Below are 19235 nucleotides of genomic sequence, written 5' to 3'. Positions count from 1 at the left end.
CAGTATTGTAATTAATAAATACATACGGTATATAGTTTATACAGTACGGTACTGTAAATTGCTCTGTTTTGCTAAATTATCACCATTCTTTAAGACTCCTGGGTAGGCTAGGCCATCTTCGACTTACGATATTTTTGACTTACGATGGGGTCGTCGTAACGCATCTCCATCGTAAGTAGAGGACTACCTGTACATTGCTAATTTAATTGACCAACATCCCAATGCAGATTTCCTGGGTAAATAAAGGGCCATATTTTTACAAAACCAGCAACCGTGCCAAATGTTATATGTGTGGGACAGAGTGTTCTTCACATGGCAGTCATATATGAAATGTTTCATCCATAGAGCTGGAATTGCTGCAAAGAGTCGAGTTTAATCTGATCATGTTGAGAGACGACAGGAAAATTACGTGGGTCAGAAGGTGCTAGTGATGCAAGTGTAAGGAAAGAGATCAAGAGAAAGGCAGAAGCAGAAGTGAGGCAATGTGATGCGATCAGACATGGTGGCCTGAGGAGTAGAAAGAGAGATGGGGCAGGGCAGGGCAGCAGGGAGAACGTTGGCAAGGACAGCAGAGATCCCCACATGAGTGCGAGAAAAAAGCGTGGCAGAAGAAGTGAAGTTTAATATGAGTCACTTCGATTAGTCCATAATTCTCTGCACTCGAAATGACAGTTTGAGCACCGTTGGTTGTCCGGATGTGAATTTGGAGCGAGGGTTCTAAGCAGTGCTGGCTCAGTTCTGTGCCATGGCATTGACCACCTGAGCTGCCCATTCACACTGGAAATTAGGAAGTTAAAGATTACCTTAAAACACCCCCCTTGCATCGTTGCATGGCTACTGGAAATATTGTAGCTGAAAGGACGGTCAGTCTCTCTTGTGACATCCCTGTGCACCTTGGGCTACGTGGTCCCACATGGCTAATAAGCCTTTTAAGTGGGACGTGGAAAAATACAAAAATAACTTGATCTGATTTGTGTGCACGTGGGGCGTTTGCTGCATGGAAAGAGGGTCGTGTTCATTTTACATAGCTCTGAAGTAGTTATTTGAACTGACATTGCTTCGCATGATCTAATTAATGCATTTTTTATTTAGATAATGGTTTACATGTGATCGAGGGGTACTAATTGAGCGACCTGAATTCGATTACCACCCATGGCTAACATCTGCTTTAAGTGGTATCAGAACTTGTCCTGGGACTCCCTGAGGTTGACTCAGCCTGCAAACATCAGCGCTGGGGAGACGTAAGAACTGTGTTTGCTGCTGGCCACATCACCCTATCGCCGTGCCAGAATTAATAGGCTTACGAGCAATGCTCAATGGTCTGTTAGGCGACACTTGTGTGGGGGGAGTTGTAGTGCAGAGATTAGCACACTGCCTTAGAAACCCGGTGACCCGTGTTCAATTTCCGCTCATGAGGACCACCAGGGACGATTATTTCAACTGTTCCTGGCCTTCCCTTAGGTCGACTCGGCCTCAAATGAGTTTCTGGTGGAGTGTGTAAACATCGCCACTGGGGAGACAATGTACCGTGCTGGCCTTCATAGGTGCTCGCTAACAGTACCTGCCCCAATAGTCTATTAAGGCTTTACAGGGGATCTTTGTCTTCGTGTGTGCAGCCAAGCAACAGTGCGGGAGTGCAGGCAGGTGGCGCTGGACCAGGACCTGCTCGAGTTGCTGCCCGGGCTCTACTACAACGGGGAGGACCAGGAGGTGCTGCAGCTGGAGTGCAGGCCCGGCTACACCTCCTCCTCCACGCACTCCTGCACTGGGGCTGCCACCGTCACCATCAAGGTCTGCCTCCTCCCATGTTCATGTTACCAGTGTGAGCAATATTGGGGTGAAATTTCGATTTAAAGTTTTCGTGACTGCAGGAATTCATCTTCTTGGTTCTTTCGGTAAAGTCACGTAGAAGGGAAATAATAAAATAATACAAATTAAACATTCAGGCGCTGTCTTCCCAACAGACCTGTTTTTCACCTGAGGATGGCTGCTTGCGTTATGGCCGAAACGTCGTGAGAATTATTTTATTATGTTTTATTTTTATTATTTTATTATTTCCCTTCTACGTGACTTTACCGAAAGAACCAAGAAGATGAATATTGGGGTGGGTGAGTGTGGTTGCTGGATTGTGCTCCTATCGACAAACTCGCCTCTCTGTCATGTGGGTGTACATCCACGTTAGGTTTTCATCGGACCGCAAAATCCATTGATGTACTCCCATTTCCCCATGTATATGCTTCCCACCTTCATCACCGCCCATTTACCAGCATTGTGAAGCATGGTCAAATAACTTCTATGACCTGCACAGCATTGGTACGTCCTCATCCAGCATTGGATTTGCAAAACTGACTGTTCTTGATATGCGTAGGCTTGACTTCCGCTGCAGCAGCCTACTCATTATAGACATTCATTAGTGGAAGCAGCAGCAGCAGCAGCTTTGAGAGGGTTTATTCTGCTTCTCTCCATCTGCCTCTCATCCACCGCGAGCAGTTTGAGCGCGCCTACATGAATGAGCGAATCAAGCAGCAGCTGCATGACACACGCGTGGAGGCCAAGCAGCTGCTGGCTGAGACGAGTCAGCTGCCACACCGCCGCGTTCCCGAGGCCGTCGTGCACACAGAGGAGCTGCTCACGTGAGGAATGCGCACCTGGGGTGGCCGTGTTACCACGGTTAACATCCTGGGTTTCATTTTGGGTTTTAGCCACCCTTTATTAACCCAGGTTCTCGAGTGCCACTCGTTAATGGTCCCGGCCCAAGTCACTCATGGCTTAGGTCGAGACCCATCGATTTAATCGGGACTCGAACACTGAACTTCTCTCCACAGAGCCCTGATCAATGAGTACAAGGTGCAGCCCAAGGTGGGGATGCGGGAGACGGGGGTGGCGCTCTTCTACCTCATGGTGTCGTTTGTGAGCGAGGAGACGACGCGATACCCACCCAGCCGCCAGTTCCTTTCCTCCTGCCTCGAGGTCCTCGGACAGGTACAAAGCAACGCGACTCGATTTTGGACAGCATCTAAATATGACCTTATCTCAAGACGCTGTGCAGAGACGGTGGTGGTCAGCCATGGGCTGAGTAAAAGAGGGAAGTAGGGAGTAGGCCGCACAGTTGACTGGGGGAAGCTTATTGACTTAAATGCTGAGCATGAAATGCTCAGATCACATGCTGATCTTATTAATATTATTACTTTTAAATGCCTTATCTGGGGAGCAATGTGAAAATAGCCAAATAGGGATATTGTACCTGTCCGTGACCAAATAGGGACATAATTCAGTGATTAAGTGAAACAATTTCGATGGTCAACACTAATAAAAAAACTTTTTTATCATGGATTTAAATCAGTGCTTATATTTACAAATCATGCTTTCATTTACATGTGGGAGAGTCGATTGTTTCCTATTTATCCATGTTTTCGAAATCATTGCAACCACTGGAAATTGTGCCTATATCGATGGTGATAAACTTATTGAAAAGTCATTCTGAACCGTGACAGCTGTCGGAATATGGAGTGAGCGACGCCGTTACGTCCCTTGCGCCAAAGCTCACCGTTTGCTTGGTGGCCCACAGATGTTCATCTCTGGCGTGGAGACCGAGAGCGAACGGCTGCTGCAGACCGTGCTCAAGAACAGCTGCCTGTGCAGCCTCCTGTCGCCGCACTTCACACCCAACGCCGCCCCGCGCGCCTTCGTCGGGATGTACGGCCTCGTGGCCGCCACTCTGAGCGCCGACACCAGCGACACGGTCTTCATGCTTCTCACTAAGGTGTGCGTGGGGCGGTGATTATGGTAGAGCAAGCAAAAAGTAGTTCTGTGCACAGATTCAATGCATCTAGTCCGAGCATTTCTACCATTGTTTAGTGTCAACTGATGCGTGGCCCTCCAAGGATACTTAAAAATCCTTTTCCACTCCCGGATAAGGAAAAATCCCTGGCGTGGAAGACTCCGAGCCCTTGTCCGTCTTCTTCCCAGTTTGACGTCTCGCAGTGGCTGAGTGTCGCCCGCCCTCCCCTGCCGTGGCGGAGCGAGCTGCTGGCAGGGGTGTGTGCGGCGCTGTGCACGTGCGGCGCCCAGCCCTCGGCGGAGATGGTGGCGTCGTCCGGGCTGCTCCGCTCGCACTGGCGCAAGCTGCTGGCGCACCACTTCCCTGACCACTATGGCGAGACTCTCCGGATGCTCGTCGATGGTGAGGGGGGATCTTGGTGCTGCGTGAAGCTCACGTGCACGCACATGTGTTCCTTCCGTTTTGCAAAATGCTGCTGCTCTGGATGACGTGTCGAGGCTTGACCACCTCGGATTCGCCGATGAAGAAGTCATTATAACAACCGGTGGAAATTAACTGCACCTCTGATTTAGCACGGTTGGCTACGTATGGTGTGAAAGAAGTTTAACGTACATGCATACATGCAGGATACAATCGGTGACTTAACAAATAGGGATGCTGAGTTGGGCTCAAGATAAAGATGAGTGAAAATAAAGGCATGTACAATCGTTTTTTTCAAATACAAATCATTAATTGTTGCAGGGGCAACTGGAAAACTGGCCGTTATGGGAAAAAGAGGTCTCACACCCTGCAAACAAGCACTTGGCACGGTTATAATTACCCAGGTTATTTTAAAAGGGTGTAGAACGCGTGCAGTGCATTTATTTGTGCTCATGTATTATAAAAAAAAAACATTGGCTCCAAGACACTAAGGCATTGAGTTGTTAAAACATTCGAAATGTTTAAAATATGAATGGCACAGCCCACACTAAAGTCTTAGCGCTGCTGCCTTTCAGTATGAAAAAATAATCGCGGTCTCAATACCCGTGGAGATCTGTTACCCTGTAATTAGCGGGCCACCGAAGCTGCGGTGTTTTCTCTCGAAGAGTTTGACGCCTTGTCCGAGCACAGGTGGCAGGTGCACTTGAGTAAACAGCGAGGCGCTGCTTTTAGAAGAAACTCCCATTCGAACAGTAACAAATCGTTTCATTCACGCTCGTGTTACGCAACGGCGTTCTCAATGCTAGGGGTGGAACGATTCATCGCCGCCTCTTTCGCCACCGGGCCCCCCCCCCCCTTTCGACGATTAACTTTTATGCTTCGTGTTCTGCATTAAATTCAGAGAATACGTTCATTTTACAATCCTTTATATTAAGTTCACTTGCTTGCTTGCACGCTTACGACCATGCAAATCTTTCGGTCGTTTTTTAACCCACTTCCCGTGATCCAATCGAGCTGAGATTTTGCACACAGACTCGTTGTGCGTGACAATTTATTTTCGTGAAAATTTTTAAAAAATTTTTCCACTTTTTAGGAAAAAAAATATTTCATATTTAATTCAAAATAATGATAAAAATGAAACTTTTACTCAAGAAAAACAGAAATGAATAATAAAATAAAACCGATGCCACGCATATAAAGGATTTATAGTGAAAAACTTTGTTTTTACAGGTTCATATTTTTTTAGTCTTTGTTTTAACCTCTGCTTTATATTTGTTCTCATTTGTCATGTTTAGTTTGTGCGAGTATTTATTGCTTCATTAGCCTCAATGTAATTTGAGCTTATCAATTGCATATACATTTCTATAAATTAGATGTAATTTTTTCTCATGTGCACAATTCATATTGTGTATCATAAACATCAATTTTCATGGATTAATCGATGTATCCTTGCATGCTCAGCATCTATCCCATGCCCCCCTTTGGCGGCAAGGGGTGCCTACTCAACACTGCTGCCTCTGTGAATTCGCAATTCAGCATTTGAGCATTCACTGACGTTAATAAACATCGCGAAACTAGTTTTTATTTGTTTTTATATTTGAGCAGGTATTGCCTACTAAGCTACATAGCTCTTTCTCAGAAGCGACCTGGCAACAAATGATAGCTCAACGAAGTGGCTTATCACATGGAAATTTATTGCAGCCAAATACTCTATCACACATATTTCAAAACTGTGGATGGAAAAACCGGAGGACCCTGAGAAAAATCCACGCAACCATTGGGAGAACATGCAAACTCCAAATATACAGGTATCGGGGTCGGGATCGAACCCATGTTCTTTGTACACCACGTGAGGTAGTTAACATCTCGCCACCATGACGCCCCACGATGGTGTCGACCATTCACCCAGTGGAGGGACGGTCGGGAAGGGACACGGTATTAATTGGAGGTGCCTGGGTTGTGTCGCGTAGGATCGGACGAGCAGAAGCTGAGCCCGGAGGTTTGGAGCGACGTGCTGCTCACTCTGGGCTGCACGGAGGCCGGCCCAAACGAAGCCTGTACAGCACCAGCCGCCACCGTCACCACTGCGACCGCTGCCGCTGCTATCACCATTGAGTCGGATCGCGCGGGGTTGCTGTCCGACGTGCAGGTGATGTGGCACCATCTCCCAGGATCGCGATGACCGATGCGTGATGACTTTCCGCATCATTAGAATGCAACTGCTAGGGTCCTGACCCAAGCTCCTTGTCCAGAACATATCTCCCCTCTTCTTGCACCCATCTTTATTTTTGTGTGAAGTATCTTGAGTTGCCTTTAGACGCGATATACAATGGAGAGAAGTTGTTGATGTTAATCTGGTGTCCCAATGACTTCCTTTTCAGCTACGCTGAAGTCAAATCTCGACGTTGGCATTGTAGCGTTACCACTCCTCGCCTGCACAGCTGTTGCAGTTTCCTAACCAAGGTTGAGTTAAAACTACGAATAATTACAAATTCTCCCAGGTAAGGCCCACTTGAGCTATATAACTCTTCTTCAGAAGCGACCTGGCCACAAGTGTTAGCTCAACCAAGTGGCTTATCACGTAGAAATTTAAAGCAGCCAAATACTCCAAACACACGTTGATTCTAAATGTGGAGGGAAAAACGGGAGGACCTGGAGGAAAAATCCACGCGACCACGGGGAGAGAGAACATGCAAACTCCAAATATAGAGGAGAGGTAGTTAATATCTCGCCACCGAGTTTCGACCACGATGGCCCTGAACGTGCGGCCGTGCGCTCAGCCTGTCGCCCGCACGCTGCAGGTGCGGGAGACGATGGAGTGGCTTGCGCGGCAGCTGCTGGCACTGCGCCTCTTGCGCCAGGGCCGCCGCAGCTTCGGCCTCTACTCCGCATGGCGCCCGTACGTTCCGGCCATTGCCTCGCTCTGCGGGTTCCTGGGCCGGAACCTCCTCCGAGCCGAGAGGGCGCGGCTGGTGCGGAACGGCAAGGCCGGCACGCCCGATGCGGAGGCCGGTAAGGGGCGGTGCTAGCGGCGGCGTTGCAGGGGAGCAGGATGAGCTATTGAGCCCCCCGCAATCTGACAGACTGAGTGTGTTTGTGTAGGGGGTGGGCGATGACAGAGGTGGTGGGCCAAGACATAACTCCAATTGGCTTAATATTAACATAAGCAACAAAGTATTTCCTGTTAATAAGAAATCCTCAATCAAAAACGTGTCCCATGTGTACCGAGTGATTCTTAGACACTGACAAACACAGCTTAAGAGTACACAAATAAGCGTGGAGATATTTCATCCTCCATGGGGGGCTGTAGCTAAATTAAACCAACAGGACCCAGGACCACTCTGCCCTAGTGCGGCCGCTAAAAATGTCGGTATAAACGCGCTGCCCCGTTGCTGCTCAGCTCTGGGCCTGGCCACTGCGATCGGTGTTGATCAGTTGAGCCGACCCCCCCCCCCCCTAACAAATGGAGCTGTCCCACTGTGAGCTGTCACAATACCGAGTGTTAAAACAGATAAATCAACAACTTTAAGCAGTTAAGGAAAGGTAAAATTACGTGTGCAGCAAAAGAAGCAGCAATGTGGCTCATGTAGCAGTTAAGTTGTACGTTTAATGATGTTACATCTTACTTCAGTGGTTTTAAAAATAAAGGTGGATGCCTGCCCGTCGAACGTGCCTCCGTTAGACCTCGTGATCTACACATTAAAGAGACTCTTTAAGTAAACCAGGAAATAATACACAGAAACATGTTGTGCTCTCGTGCAGCTGTTCAGTCGATTTATTCGCTGTTGACTGATCTCTTCAAACCATGGATCCTGTACTTGGAAACAGGCGACAAAAGGTGAGGCATTCTCTTCGTGATGTTCTCTTAAATTCTCGAAAGTAGTATTTTCTTCATTTGGCATATTTCTCTCTCTGGGGCATAAACAAAAACAATGGATGGCTGCCATGTGATGAATATCTCTATCGAGTTAAGCACCCCAAGTAAAACTATTATAGACATCTGAAGGAACCTCAGAAGTAGTTCTATGATAACACCTTCCAGAGGCTGTTCTCTAATGTGGAGTGGTATTACACTACTTTCCAAAATTACAATTCACAGTGGCGCAGTGGCTAACACACTCTACGATATACCCGATGACCTCCGTTCCACTCCTGGCTCTGACTAACATCAGTGGCAAGTAATATTTGAAATGTGCCTGGGTGCTCTCTCAACAATCGTCTTGAATAATATGGAGAAGTATGGCCAAATGACCGACGTGGCATGGGGGAGGCCTTCATCTGGCCGTGGATTGGTAGAGAGGCTGAACTCTTGGTGGACTTGCACGCCCGTCGTGCGGCATGTGACTAAGAGCCCTGGTTATGTTCGTGTGACTGCGAGCCCTGGTTTTGTGCGTGTGGCTCAAGAGCCCTGGCTTCGTGCATGTGGTTCAGAGCCCTGGCTTTGTCAGTGTGGCTCAGCCCCAGTTTTTTGCGTGCGACTCGGAGCCTCGGTCTTGAGATGATGCACCTCTCTCATTCCGCAGTTGCCCACGGAGTTCTCCGTGGCTCGACGTTGACTCCGCTCTCGCCTGCACCATGGTCCACCTCTTCTGCGACTGCGTGCGTGCGCTGCACGAGCTCTTTGGCGGTACGTACGTGTGCATGTATGTTGAACTTCTTTCTCATAGTACGTAGCCAGCCTATGCTAATCGGAGGTGCGGGGGACAGACAACAAACTGAATGCAGAAAGCAGTTCTAAAGAAATTAGTTTTCAATCTAGATTTTTTTTTTATTGAGGCAGCGTGTGCCTCCCAGGTTTATTCTATTAAAATAATCGAGTCAATGAATGGAGCGGTGGTGCAGTGGTTAGCACACTGGGCTGTAAATTTGGCGATGTGAGTTTGATCACTTCTGACCACGGCTAACACCGGTGGTGGGTGATGTCTGGAGCGCTATTGGGCCTCTCCCTTCACCAACACTCACTCGCCTGCCTGTTGAAGTGCGCGGAAACAACCACCTTGCCCGACCTAACACGAGTGGCTTTTGTCCAGCAGTGGATTGACGCATGTCTATAAAGTTAGTATTATCATTATACATTCATGCAACTTCATTTAACGCCATCATCATTTCATTGATGTTATCAAAGCAAGGATTTTCCTAATTATTATCTCCATGCCCATCCTATAGATATGCTGCGATTTGGAGGCAAGGGCAGCCTCTGGCTGCACTGGCAGCACTACTGCAGCACCATGGCACAGCCTGGCATCCCTGATCACGTGCTGGCTGTCTACCACTCCGAGTTTTCTGCGCTGCCCTGGGCTCACTTCCAGCCGGACATTCAGGCCATGCAGGCCTTCTTCAAGGTGAGCCATCGCATCGGTCCCGAGAGCCGCCCCTTTGCACCTATTTAATCCCCTTCTGTCAGCTGTCGGCAGGAGGTCGAGGATGAGGCTGGATGGAATTTCTTCACTCTTTCTGGTCTCTGGCTACGGCAATTGCTTCCTGCATTCCCAGTGCGTTTGTAAATATGTTGTTGTTGAACTTCTTTCGCACCGTACATAGCTCACCGTGCTAATTGGAGGTGCAGGGGAAGTACAACAAACTAGACACGAAAAGCAGTTCTAAAGAAACAAACGGTGTTCATGTACCTCCCGTACTTTAACACTGTTTGTTTGTTACGTATAGGCAAACGCAATTGAAAGCAGCAATAAATGAATTTCTACTGCCCATGAAAGCCTCCCTAAATATCAAGAGCTTTTTTTTCCAGGAGATATTTACGTTGGGATGTATGGCCATTTACATACATCAATTCAAAACGTGTGTCATGAAAGCAATGATCTGTTTTAATGTAATAACTGACGCACTATTACAGGAACAGTGTATATCCTACTTACAGTGATGCAGTTCATCGTTTTTCACCTAAAGCTGGGAGAGCTATGTATTTCTTCACCTCGGTTATATGTTTTTCATTGTCATCGCAAAACCCAGAATACCGTGCTGTGCATCACACGCACCCACGCTGTCTTGGTTTGTGTGATGTCGCGGATGATCGTGTAAGCATTTGTTCACCGGTTCTCGTCAGTCGTGTCACTACCGGATTGCTGTTGTTGAGCCGAATTTGACGCGACACAATCGTCGCTCCACGCGTGTCGCTCCGCAGGTGGAGTGCGGGGGGCAGGCGAGCTGCTTCCGCTTCCTGGGCTCGGCGCTGTGCCAGGTGAACTGGCTCGAAGTGCTGGCTGGCGCCTGGGGCCCCTTCCCGAGCGGAGAGACGTGCGCCATGCTGACGTACCTCCTGTACACGCTGGCCGCGCTCGCAAGAGAGAGCAGCTTCCTCGACGCACCCGTAAGCTTGGCATCTGCTGCTGGCTCCGCTATCGCACGGGCACATTTACACACGGGGGGAAAGGAGATGGTTACATACAAGGTAAGGGGAAGTGGCCTCGTGGCGCTCCAGTCAGAGCCCTGAACCAGCACTTGATGAGAGCCTGAGTTTCAACCTTGCTGTGATTCAACTGGGGTCTCAAGTTTTGCAAGTTGACGTTGACAGCCCAGTCAACCAATGACTGCATCACATTTGGTTTTCCACGTAACTTGAATTGTTCCAGCGACCCATGCAGACACAGATAGTTAACCTCGAGTCCCAGCACCAAGTCCAGAAAACACGAAAGAAGAAAAAGCAGCCAGCCCGGGGCCACCATCTTAACACCCCACCAGCGACAGTCACCAACCACATATCGACACCGCCACATCAAACGTAGCGATGAGAAAGCGCCATGAGAGTCCACGCAACAACATTCCTTGCGGCAGCCAGGCCCCAGAAGAGTACCCGAAAAGTTGAACATTACAATGCGACGATGCGTACACAACTATAATTCAACAAACACCACCCGGCGACTATTTTGGCCGCGTCCTCCGATTAGCACCTCCGATCAGCACAGGTTCGGCTACGTACGGTGCTAAAGAAGTTCAACATATTACAAAAACCGGTGGCCCCCCGCTAACCCCACCGCCCCCGCACCCCGCAGGATGGCCCCCTGCCGATCCTAATGGCGCAGGCAGCCGCCTTCCCCTGGCAGCTGGTGGATCCCGCCGCATACGAGTCGGTGGCCAAGTACGTGGGCGGACACTTCCAGGCATCGCTGGTGCTGGGCGCGCCCGGGGACGCCGCCTCGCGCCTCCTGCCCGTGCTCAAGGCGGCCGCCGGGCTCACGCCGGGAACTTGCGCTGGCCCACACCCCGTAGGTGCCGGCGTGCAGCCTGCAACAGATGTGTCGTCTCCTCCCTGCCCCCCCCCCCCCCCCCGTTCATTCGATCGTTCATGTGGTTATTGATATGTTCATTGTGGCTTAAACAGCATGTTAAATATGAAAAAGCTATCATATCTTGAATCGAATTGGGGCCCTGAATCATTAAACAAAAATCATTCAATTGCTGAGTGTTTGCCCACAAGAAGTGGGAGAGAACTTACTGAGGAACTCTACACAAATTATGCACGGATATTTCAGGAACCTACTTGCTGTACTCCATCTGGAAAATCAGTAACTGAGAGAGGCACAACTCTGTCTGTAAAGCATCGCATTTGTAGAATAATTTAGTTTATACTTTTTTAATTCGTACAAACATAAATTATCGTCAGCCATTCTCTCGCTCGATTGTTGGATGAAAGAGCTTCTCTGTGCCACTTATTCACAACCCCGACTTCTGTACCCACCATGCATGCCTTTTGTGTCACTGCATCCCATGTTGTCAGCCTCTAATTTAAATCTTAAAGACCTCCTGACCTTGCCTACCTTCAATGCTCTGGTCCGGAAGCTATTTGAATGTAGATGTCACGGTAATATCCAACACGAGTCTGCAAACACCCTGTACCATTTTTTTCCGTTGTGGTGTCGTTACTTTAATCTATTCACTTCACCTTCTGTAAATGACCACTGTTAGCAATCCAGTGACTGGAATGATTGTTGTCATTTTATTTGCATGTGTATATGTGTTCTTATGATTTTGTAATTTATCATGAACATCTTTCATTACCTCGTCGTACCATACCCCTATATTTATGGTAACTTTAAATACCTTGCTGCTTGCTTGCGTTATATCTTCGTTTGAATTGTATGGCCCACTTGACGGGGTCGACTTTGTAAAATTTCCCAAGTAGACTAAATGTATTCCCTGGTCAAACAAAGTCTCTTACTCTGACATCAACCTTCTCGTCGTCACGCCGCTAACTTCCTCCCTGTACGGTAACACGGCTCTTTTGTTCTACAGTTGACCTTTAAACAAAACATGTTATTCACATGAACCAAATTGGACCCAGTGTTATTTTGCTAACGAGGTCGCTGACCTTTTTTGCCGCGTGGCCACGTGGTTCCTTTAGGACGCGTTGCTCAAGTGCCGGGCGTATGTGAAGCTGCTGGTGGGGCTGCTCTCCAAGGAGATCGCTCACCCCAACGCCGCCGCCACCCTCACCGGCCTGCTGGAGGACGTCCAGAACTTCGCTCCACCAGGTAATGAGTTGGCCGGGAACCTGACCTAACAGGGCCGTACAACTCGCGTTTTGTTTAATTTTATTTTGTTTATTCACAGTTTTTCACAAGGTGCAGCGGACCCAGCAAAGGGCTTCGTGATTGTTGTTGTTTCGCCGATGGCTGCAAGAACGAAAACAAGTGCAAGGATAAGCAATCTCCAACTGCGTTGCTTCATTGTGCATCACTGAATTGTGAGAGTAGGAGTTGGTTTTAGTCGATGAATTGTAAGTCGTTACTTCCCGATCTAATTTGTCAATGGACAGCTTTTACACTCGCTGATTGTAAGTTAAACTCTTAGTTATTTCTTGAAGAATGTTTACTATTCCGCTTCTAGCTCAAGAACCAAAGTAGTACAAGGATGAGCAATTCACCATTAACTGTGCAAAAAGCATCCCCTTTCCAAATGCAATTTGGCTTTTGTAAGAGAGTGTGACCTGACCTGCAGAGCAAGCAATAATGTGTAATGGAAAGAGCTTACAGATTGGCAACCACCACCTCACTGCCACATGGACATACACATAGAGATATACAAACACAGAGGTGCATACACAGATACACACAAACTCACCTGGTTCAGATGTAACTGGCGATTAATGCTAGCCATGTGTGAGAACTTAACTCGGGTTGCACGAACCATTGCACTCCCGCTCGCCCCACAATCACACAAAAAATCCCACATTTTGCCTTCACAGAATATTAGGGTAAGAGCCGTTAGCGAGCACCTATGAAGGCCAACACGGCATGCAAGGGGTTGGTGTGGCTAGCACCACGCCTGGCCACCTCATGTATTCCCTCGACCTAGAGTAGGCCAGTGACCAGTGCAATTATTGAGCACTGATGTTGGCCATAAGTTGGAATTGAACTCGAGTTGTCAGGTTCGTAGCACAGTTACGCTAACCACTGTGCTTCCGCTCGCCCCACAAGCGCACAGCCACCACACCCGCTGCTAACACCTGCGCCTTCTTGTTGGCCGCACTTCTTGGCTGGCAGGCTTGGACGTGCAGACCCTGTATACCATCCACACAGAACTGGTGGTGGAGCTGCTGGTCTTGCTGAACCAGGGCAGCCTAGAGAAGTCGGCGCCCCTCGTGAGTGGCCTGACCGCGTGGCTCGATGGGCACCCACACAGCCCACTCGTGCTGCCCGTACTCACTGCTGCTTGTCGCAGCCTGGCGTCCGTGCGGCACATGGCCGAGCTCGTTGAGACCAGCATCGCTGCACACTTTGCAGGTACCCACCCCACTATCGCCTCAACCCACGTGTGGTTGTAATTGTCACCATTGTCGTTGCAGTCATCATCGTTGTCACCTTCGCCACTACCAACACCACCGCCATCGATCGTTCATTCGTTATCGCAACATCATCACTGCTGCCACCGTTATTATCTATTCATTATTTCACCTACTGCACATTGGTGAAAAAGAGCTTCATTGCTCATCGGATTCCTCCAGTCTAAATAAAGATTCTGATTGTGATCTATCCATCAACATCATCGTCGTAATTTTTTCTTTGCACAATTCACCAATTCCTCGGGCGTCCATATGGGGGGCCAGGGCGCTTCACCAACGAACTTCGCTCCATTGACAACATCCCCACCTCCGTGCTCCCACAGGCATCCAGGCGGCGCAGGGGAGCGAGGCTTGGGCGCCCGTACTCTCCGCCCTGCACATGCCCGAGCTGACGCTCAAGGCGTTTGTAGACGAGTGCATGTCGCTGGGTGCGTTCCTCACACTGCACGCTCATCTGCTGCAGCTGCAGCACCGCAACGAGACGCTGGTTTACGAGATGCAGCTGCTGTTGCAGGTCGTGGGGTGGATCGCGTGCGCCGTGCCCAAGTAAGGGAGCCGAGCAGCGTCATGAGCTTGTGCGGCCCGCTTCCTGCATGTTGTTGTGAAAATGTGGGGCGTTGTGAAAATGTGTGGTGTCGCGGTGGCAAGATGTTATCTCCCTCACCTGGTATGCAGGAGGTTGTGGGTTTGATCCCTACCCTAACGTCTGTGTATTTGGTGTTTGCATGTTCTTCCAATGATCGAGTGAATTTTTTTCTAGGTCCTCCAGTTTTTCGCTCCACATTTATAAACATGCATTTAGAGTATTTATTTGGCTGCTATAAATTTCTACGTGAGAAGCCACTTCTTTGAGCTATCATTTGTGGCCAGGTCACTTCTGTAAAAGAATGATGAAGTTCATTGGGCCTCACCTTGTAAAACTTAGTTGAGTAGTGTTTGAGTTTGTGAGGAAGACGCTTCGTCAGGACGCGCAATGAATGCTTTGGAACCTCTCCGTATTAGTCCATGGAGCCCAGCACGTACAGCGGAATTTGAAACCCATTACGATGGTATACGTCCTTGTAGCCGGGAGCCCAGATTTGAGATGTGTATGTGAGTCTATTAACAGAGGCTATCGATCAACTCCTAAAATTGCCATGGATAGAAAAATCCTATTGACAGTACCATAAAATATCACCCTGCAGTTTTCAGTCAAAGTGGTGCCTCCATGCTCAGTCAATGTTGGGCAGTGTTCATTGCATCTATTGGTGGCCCTGAGCCAGAGGAGTCACTTCCACAGTGCTATGGCAAGGACCAGTCAGACCTTCATGACAATCACTGTTGATGTTTCGCAAACTGGTGCTTGGTTTATTGGCCCTGTGAGCTGGAATTTTAACTCGCAATCCCGCTAGTTGCGAGTTATATAACAGTGTTGTTGTTGTTGGGACCACCTAAAGTCTGACGCATAAAGTCGGGGATACCGTTACTATTTTGCACTATTCGTGCGTTGTTGGTATTTGTAAACGGCTGTGTAAATATGTACGAGTATTGTTCAGATGCCTTGCTTGAATTCTTGAACGCGTGCATTCTGTCCTGGCAGAATGCACGACCGTGAATAATGACACTTTGAAGTGCCCCATAAGGGCATGTCCGATGCACAAATTGAAGCCAAACATTGATTTTTAGCTGGGAATGCATCTGTGAGATCTCTGCAAGTCTGCCGTTTGACCATGTGCAGTATCGTATTGGCTTCACATCACTGTGCAGACTCAATGTTGAAGCTTTCATTTTATGAAGCATTTATTTTATTTTTCGGCCTCATGCCGTGGAATTAATACATTTTAGTTGGCAGCATTCGCAGAGAGAAGTGCGCCACCTTGTCAGGGAATGACAGTCGGCTTCATCTCGCGAGACGAAAACGATTCCCTCTCACAGCAAGTAGTTCATCACCCCGGGTTAGAAAAAGGCTCGATGGTGAAGTCACACAAGTATCACTTTAAATGTCTTCTTTGAGGCGCCTGTGGTGGCAGGATGTTGGAGCGTGTTTCTAATTACGCTGAGAGACAGGAGGAACGTGTGAAACGGAGGACATGTGCAAGTTGGAGACATCATATATTCGCTGTCAAGAAAATAAGTTGGTTTTGGTGGGACACCATGCTAGTAGGGATGATGGCCAATGGTCAAGACTAATGATGGACTACCAGTGGTGGCAGTGAACATGCCCAGATGATGTTGACCTTGGAGGCGGAATGATGAAACCGGCTCGATTGCAGGAGCTAGGATTGTGATAAATGAAAACGAATTGGGGAAGCCTTAATCTAGCAATGGATGGATCATGATTGATAATGACAAACAACAATCTCAGTCATTTTAAGTATGTGAAGTACAACTGCAGTTGGTGATTTTATTTGACAAATTATGAAGTAATAGAGCAAGTAATGTAAGTGTTCTATAGCTTTGTGTTAATATTTTATGTGGCAAGGCGCAAATCATTATTCCGTCTGTCTGTGGTAGTAGTGGCATGAATTACTTAATTGATCCGTTCATTCATTCATCTTTCCAACTGTCCATTTGTTCCAAAAATCCAATCCGTCCATTCATCCGTTCTCTCGTCTGCCTCTCCATCTGTGATTATCTGCCTGTTTTTCCATCTGTCCTTTTCATCGTTGTTCATCCATCTATCCATTTGTCTATCCATTCAATCGTTTGTCCATCCTTACGTCTATTCGTCCACCCCTCCCAGGACTATCTCCCAAGAGCCCAAGCTGCTGCTGTGGTGGCACAAAGCGTTGGAACTGCTGCTTTTGCAGCTGCAGCACAACAAGAAGCTGCCGCTGGGAGAGATGGCTCGCGTCCTCCGAAGCCTTGTGTCTTCCCTAACCCAGCTGGCCGAGGAGCGAGTCATGTCGGGTCTGCTCGGGGTGCTGGGTCTGGGTCACAAGTCCCCGCTGTCGCCCAGGCAAGTTCCGGGGTCATTCTCTGCTCAGTGCTGTTGATCAATCTTAGTCAAGTTGCCCAGAGCCCCCATGGGTCTGGAGGCAAACTGTATTTTCCTTGTAACGATGCTGCAAGTCCTGGCCCAGCGCATAGAGCACGATTGGTGAAGCAGATTTTACTCTTGAGACCTCCTTTACCAGTGGCAAAATATAGTAATATGTTTTTACCCTTTCAACTGGTACATAAACTGACACCTTTATACAAGGCATCATGTTTGCAATAACCACAACACAAGCAGTCAAAATGCAAACAAAAAGAAACAACTCTGATAATGATATACACTGTCCTTGAAGTTGATTGGTCCACACCCGAGACAGCTTTTCTTAGAGCCTAGTCTCCATTGGTGTTGGACCAGATGACGCCAAAAGGCGTACAACTCAAAAACAGCGCACTATCAGAGTATTGAGAGCTCGGGGTAAGCATTTACACTATGAGACCTCCTTTACCAGTGGCAAAATATAGTAATAGGTTTTTACGCTTTCAACTGGTACAAAAACTGACACCTTTATATAAGGGATCATGTTTGCAATAACCACAACACGACTGCTTGTGTTGTGGTTATTGCAAACATGATGCCTTGTATAAAGGTGTCAGTTTTTGTACCAGTTTAAATGGTAAAAACCTATTACTATTACTACAGTTTTTACTCATTCTGCAAAGACACAAAAAATCATGGTTTCCTCCTCCATGCCCTTAGGTACGTTGAACTTCCACATTCTTATGAAAATCGCACTATCCACAGAACAACACATTCATACCCACAGAGTATCTTCTTGGTTCTTTCGGTAAAGTCACGTAGAAACCCACAGAGTAGTCTAAATTTTACCAACCTCGAAGGGATGCTTGGCCATGACGACCCATATGTTTGCAACCTAATGATACATCAAATTAGTTTTGCCAAGGAAATATCTTTCCACTCACTGGTTGTCAGTTATGCTGCTCGAGGATTGATTTTCTTAAGAGGTTTGCAATTCCGCCTACAACTTGAGAAGAGAAAGTGGAAAATGAGTCAATATTTTGAGAGGGTAACCTGCTCTGAACAGCAGACAAAACATAGACGTAACAGCTTCATGACCAACCTCTCACTGCCACCCGCGTCACAGTAGATATTTTGCAGGTAACAGAGAACACACAACAAGGCACGTTCGCATGAAGACAAGTGAGAGAGTCGGAGAGGGGTTTGCACACCCATCTCCCACGAATCGCGGCTGTGCTAGCGGACAGCAGCTGCAGCGACACGGTGGCAAGGTATCTTTGGTAGCGCGGTGGTGAGCGCGCCAATTTTTGTCGTTGCAGGTTCCGGCTGGCGGCACGGAGCATGGCCGTCTTCCTGCAGGCACAGCTCGTTGACGAGCACACCCTGCGTCTGCAACCAAGCTCCCTGCTGCAGCTGACCCCCCGCGCCGCACAGGTCCGCTCAAGCAGGCGTCTTTGAACTATGTTATCCACAATAACAGGGTTTTTTTTTGTTGGGTTAGATCACTTTAAATATGAATGTCGTTAAAGCTGCCACCACCCGACAACACATTTAGTGAGGTTTGTCACTTACACAAAACGTGCCAATTTGTTACCAGTTCAGCACACCGGTGTGTTTTGGAGGGTAAACCCACAACATTTACAATTCAAGTGCCGTGACGTTTAGCCGCTAATTACAACCAGCTTCATCAGGTGACAGCCAGAGCTGTGGAGAGAATCCTGATTCAGTCTTAGAGGGATAAATGTGATGTCACTTGAGCCAATCAGGTGATAAGACCAGGGGGGGTGGCACGCTAATGTATTCATATAAATTACAATGCATATCTATTATGTTTGGTTATTCACAGTTAATTAACATACACGATGTATGTACATCACTAATTTTAGGCAGGTCACAATGTGCTGGGGTGTCATCATGGCTCTCCATGTGACCCCACTGGTTTGTGCTTCCGGTCTCCAGCTCTCGCATCATCATTACCTCTCGTGTATATTTTAAAAAAATCACATTTGTCCGTTTTTGTCTTGTCTCGGCGGGCCACTCCTGAGAGCCTTGTAATTCAAACGGCACGGCGGCCTAAGTCACCGCGCGGTTACATTTACCCTTGTCAAGGTGCAACCCTGCAATGGTTTTCTTACGCCACTGCTGGCATAAGAGGGACCTCCCAACTAGGAGTTCTGGAGGGTATTTGATCTACTCTTCCACACCGACCAAGAAGTTGTAAGAGATAACAATGACCACAATTTACCCCAACACGTGACCTGCCAATGGTGTGCTGCACTTTTCTA

At 48.0% G+C, this 19235-nt stretch overlaps 1 protein-coding gene across 1 annotated transcript in view; it reads left to right on the top strand.

Moving 5' to 3' along the window:
• The window catches only part of EPG5 (ectopic P-granules 5 autophagy tethering factor), a 45851-nt gene that overhangs the window by 25060 nt on the left and 1556 nt on the right, over nt 1-19235 (top strand). The window contains 17 exon segments of the mRNA XM_061553477.1: nt 1617-1791; nt 2491-2633; nt 2826-2982; nt 3569-3763; nt 3970-4183; nt 6172-6350; nt 7003-7213; nt 7964-8039; nt 8725-8828; nt 9368-9543; nt 10341-10526; nt 11209-11421; nt 12558-12687; nt 13699-13938; nt 14321-14543; nt 16720-16935; nt 18270-18384. Of these exon segments, the coding sequence (XP_061409461.1) occupies nt 1617-1791; nt 2491-2633; nt 2826-2982; nt 3569-3763; nt 3970-4183; nt 6172-6350; nt 7003-7213; nt 7964-8039; nt 8725-8828; nt 9368-9543; nt 10341-10526; nt 11209-11421; nt 12558-12687; nt 13699-13938; nt 14321-14543; nt 16720-16935; nt 18270-18384 (2953 nt within the window).

Source organism: Lethenteron reissneri, chromosome 18, assembly GCF_015708825.2.
Source record: "Lethenteron reissneri isolate LAM-NWPU_2019-01 chromosome 18, ASM1570882v1, whole genome shotgun sequence".
Taxonomy (NCBI): Eukaryota; Metazoa; Chordata; class Hyperoartia; order Petromyzontiformes; family Petromyzontidae; genus Lethenteron; species Lethenteron reissneri.
Note: the sequence above shows the minus strand (reverse complement) of the source record. Positions and strands in the feature narration are given on the sequence as shown.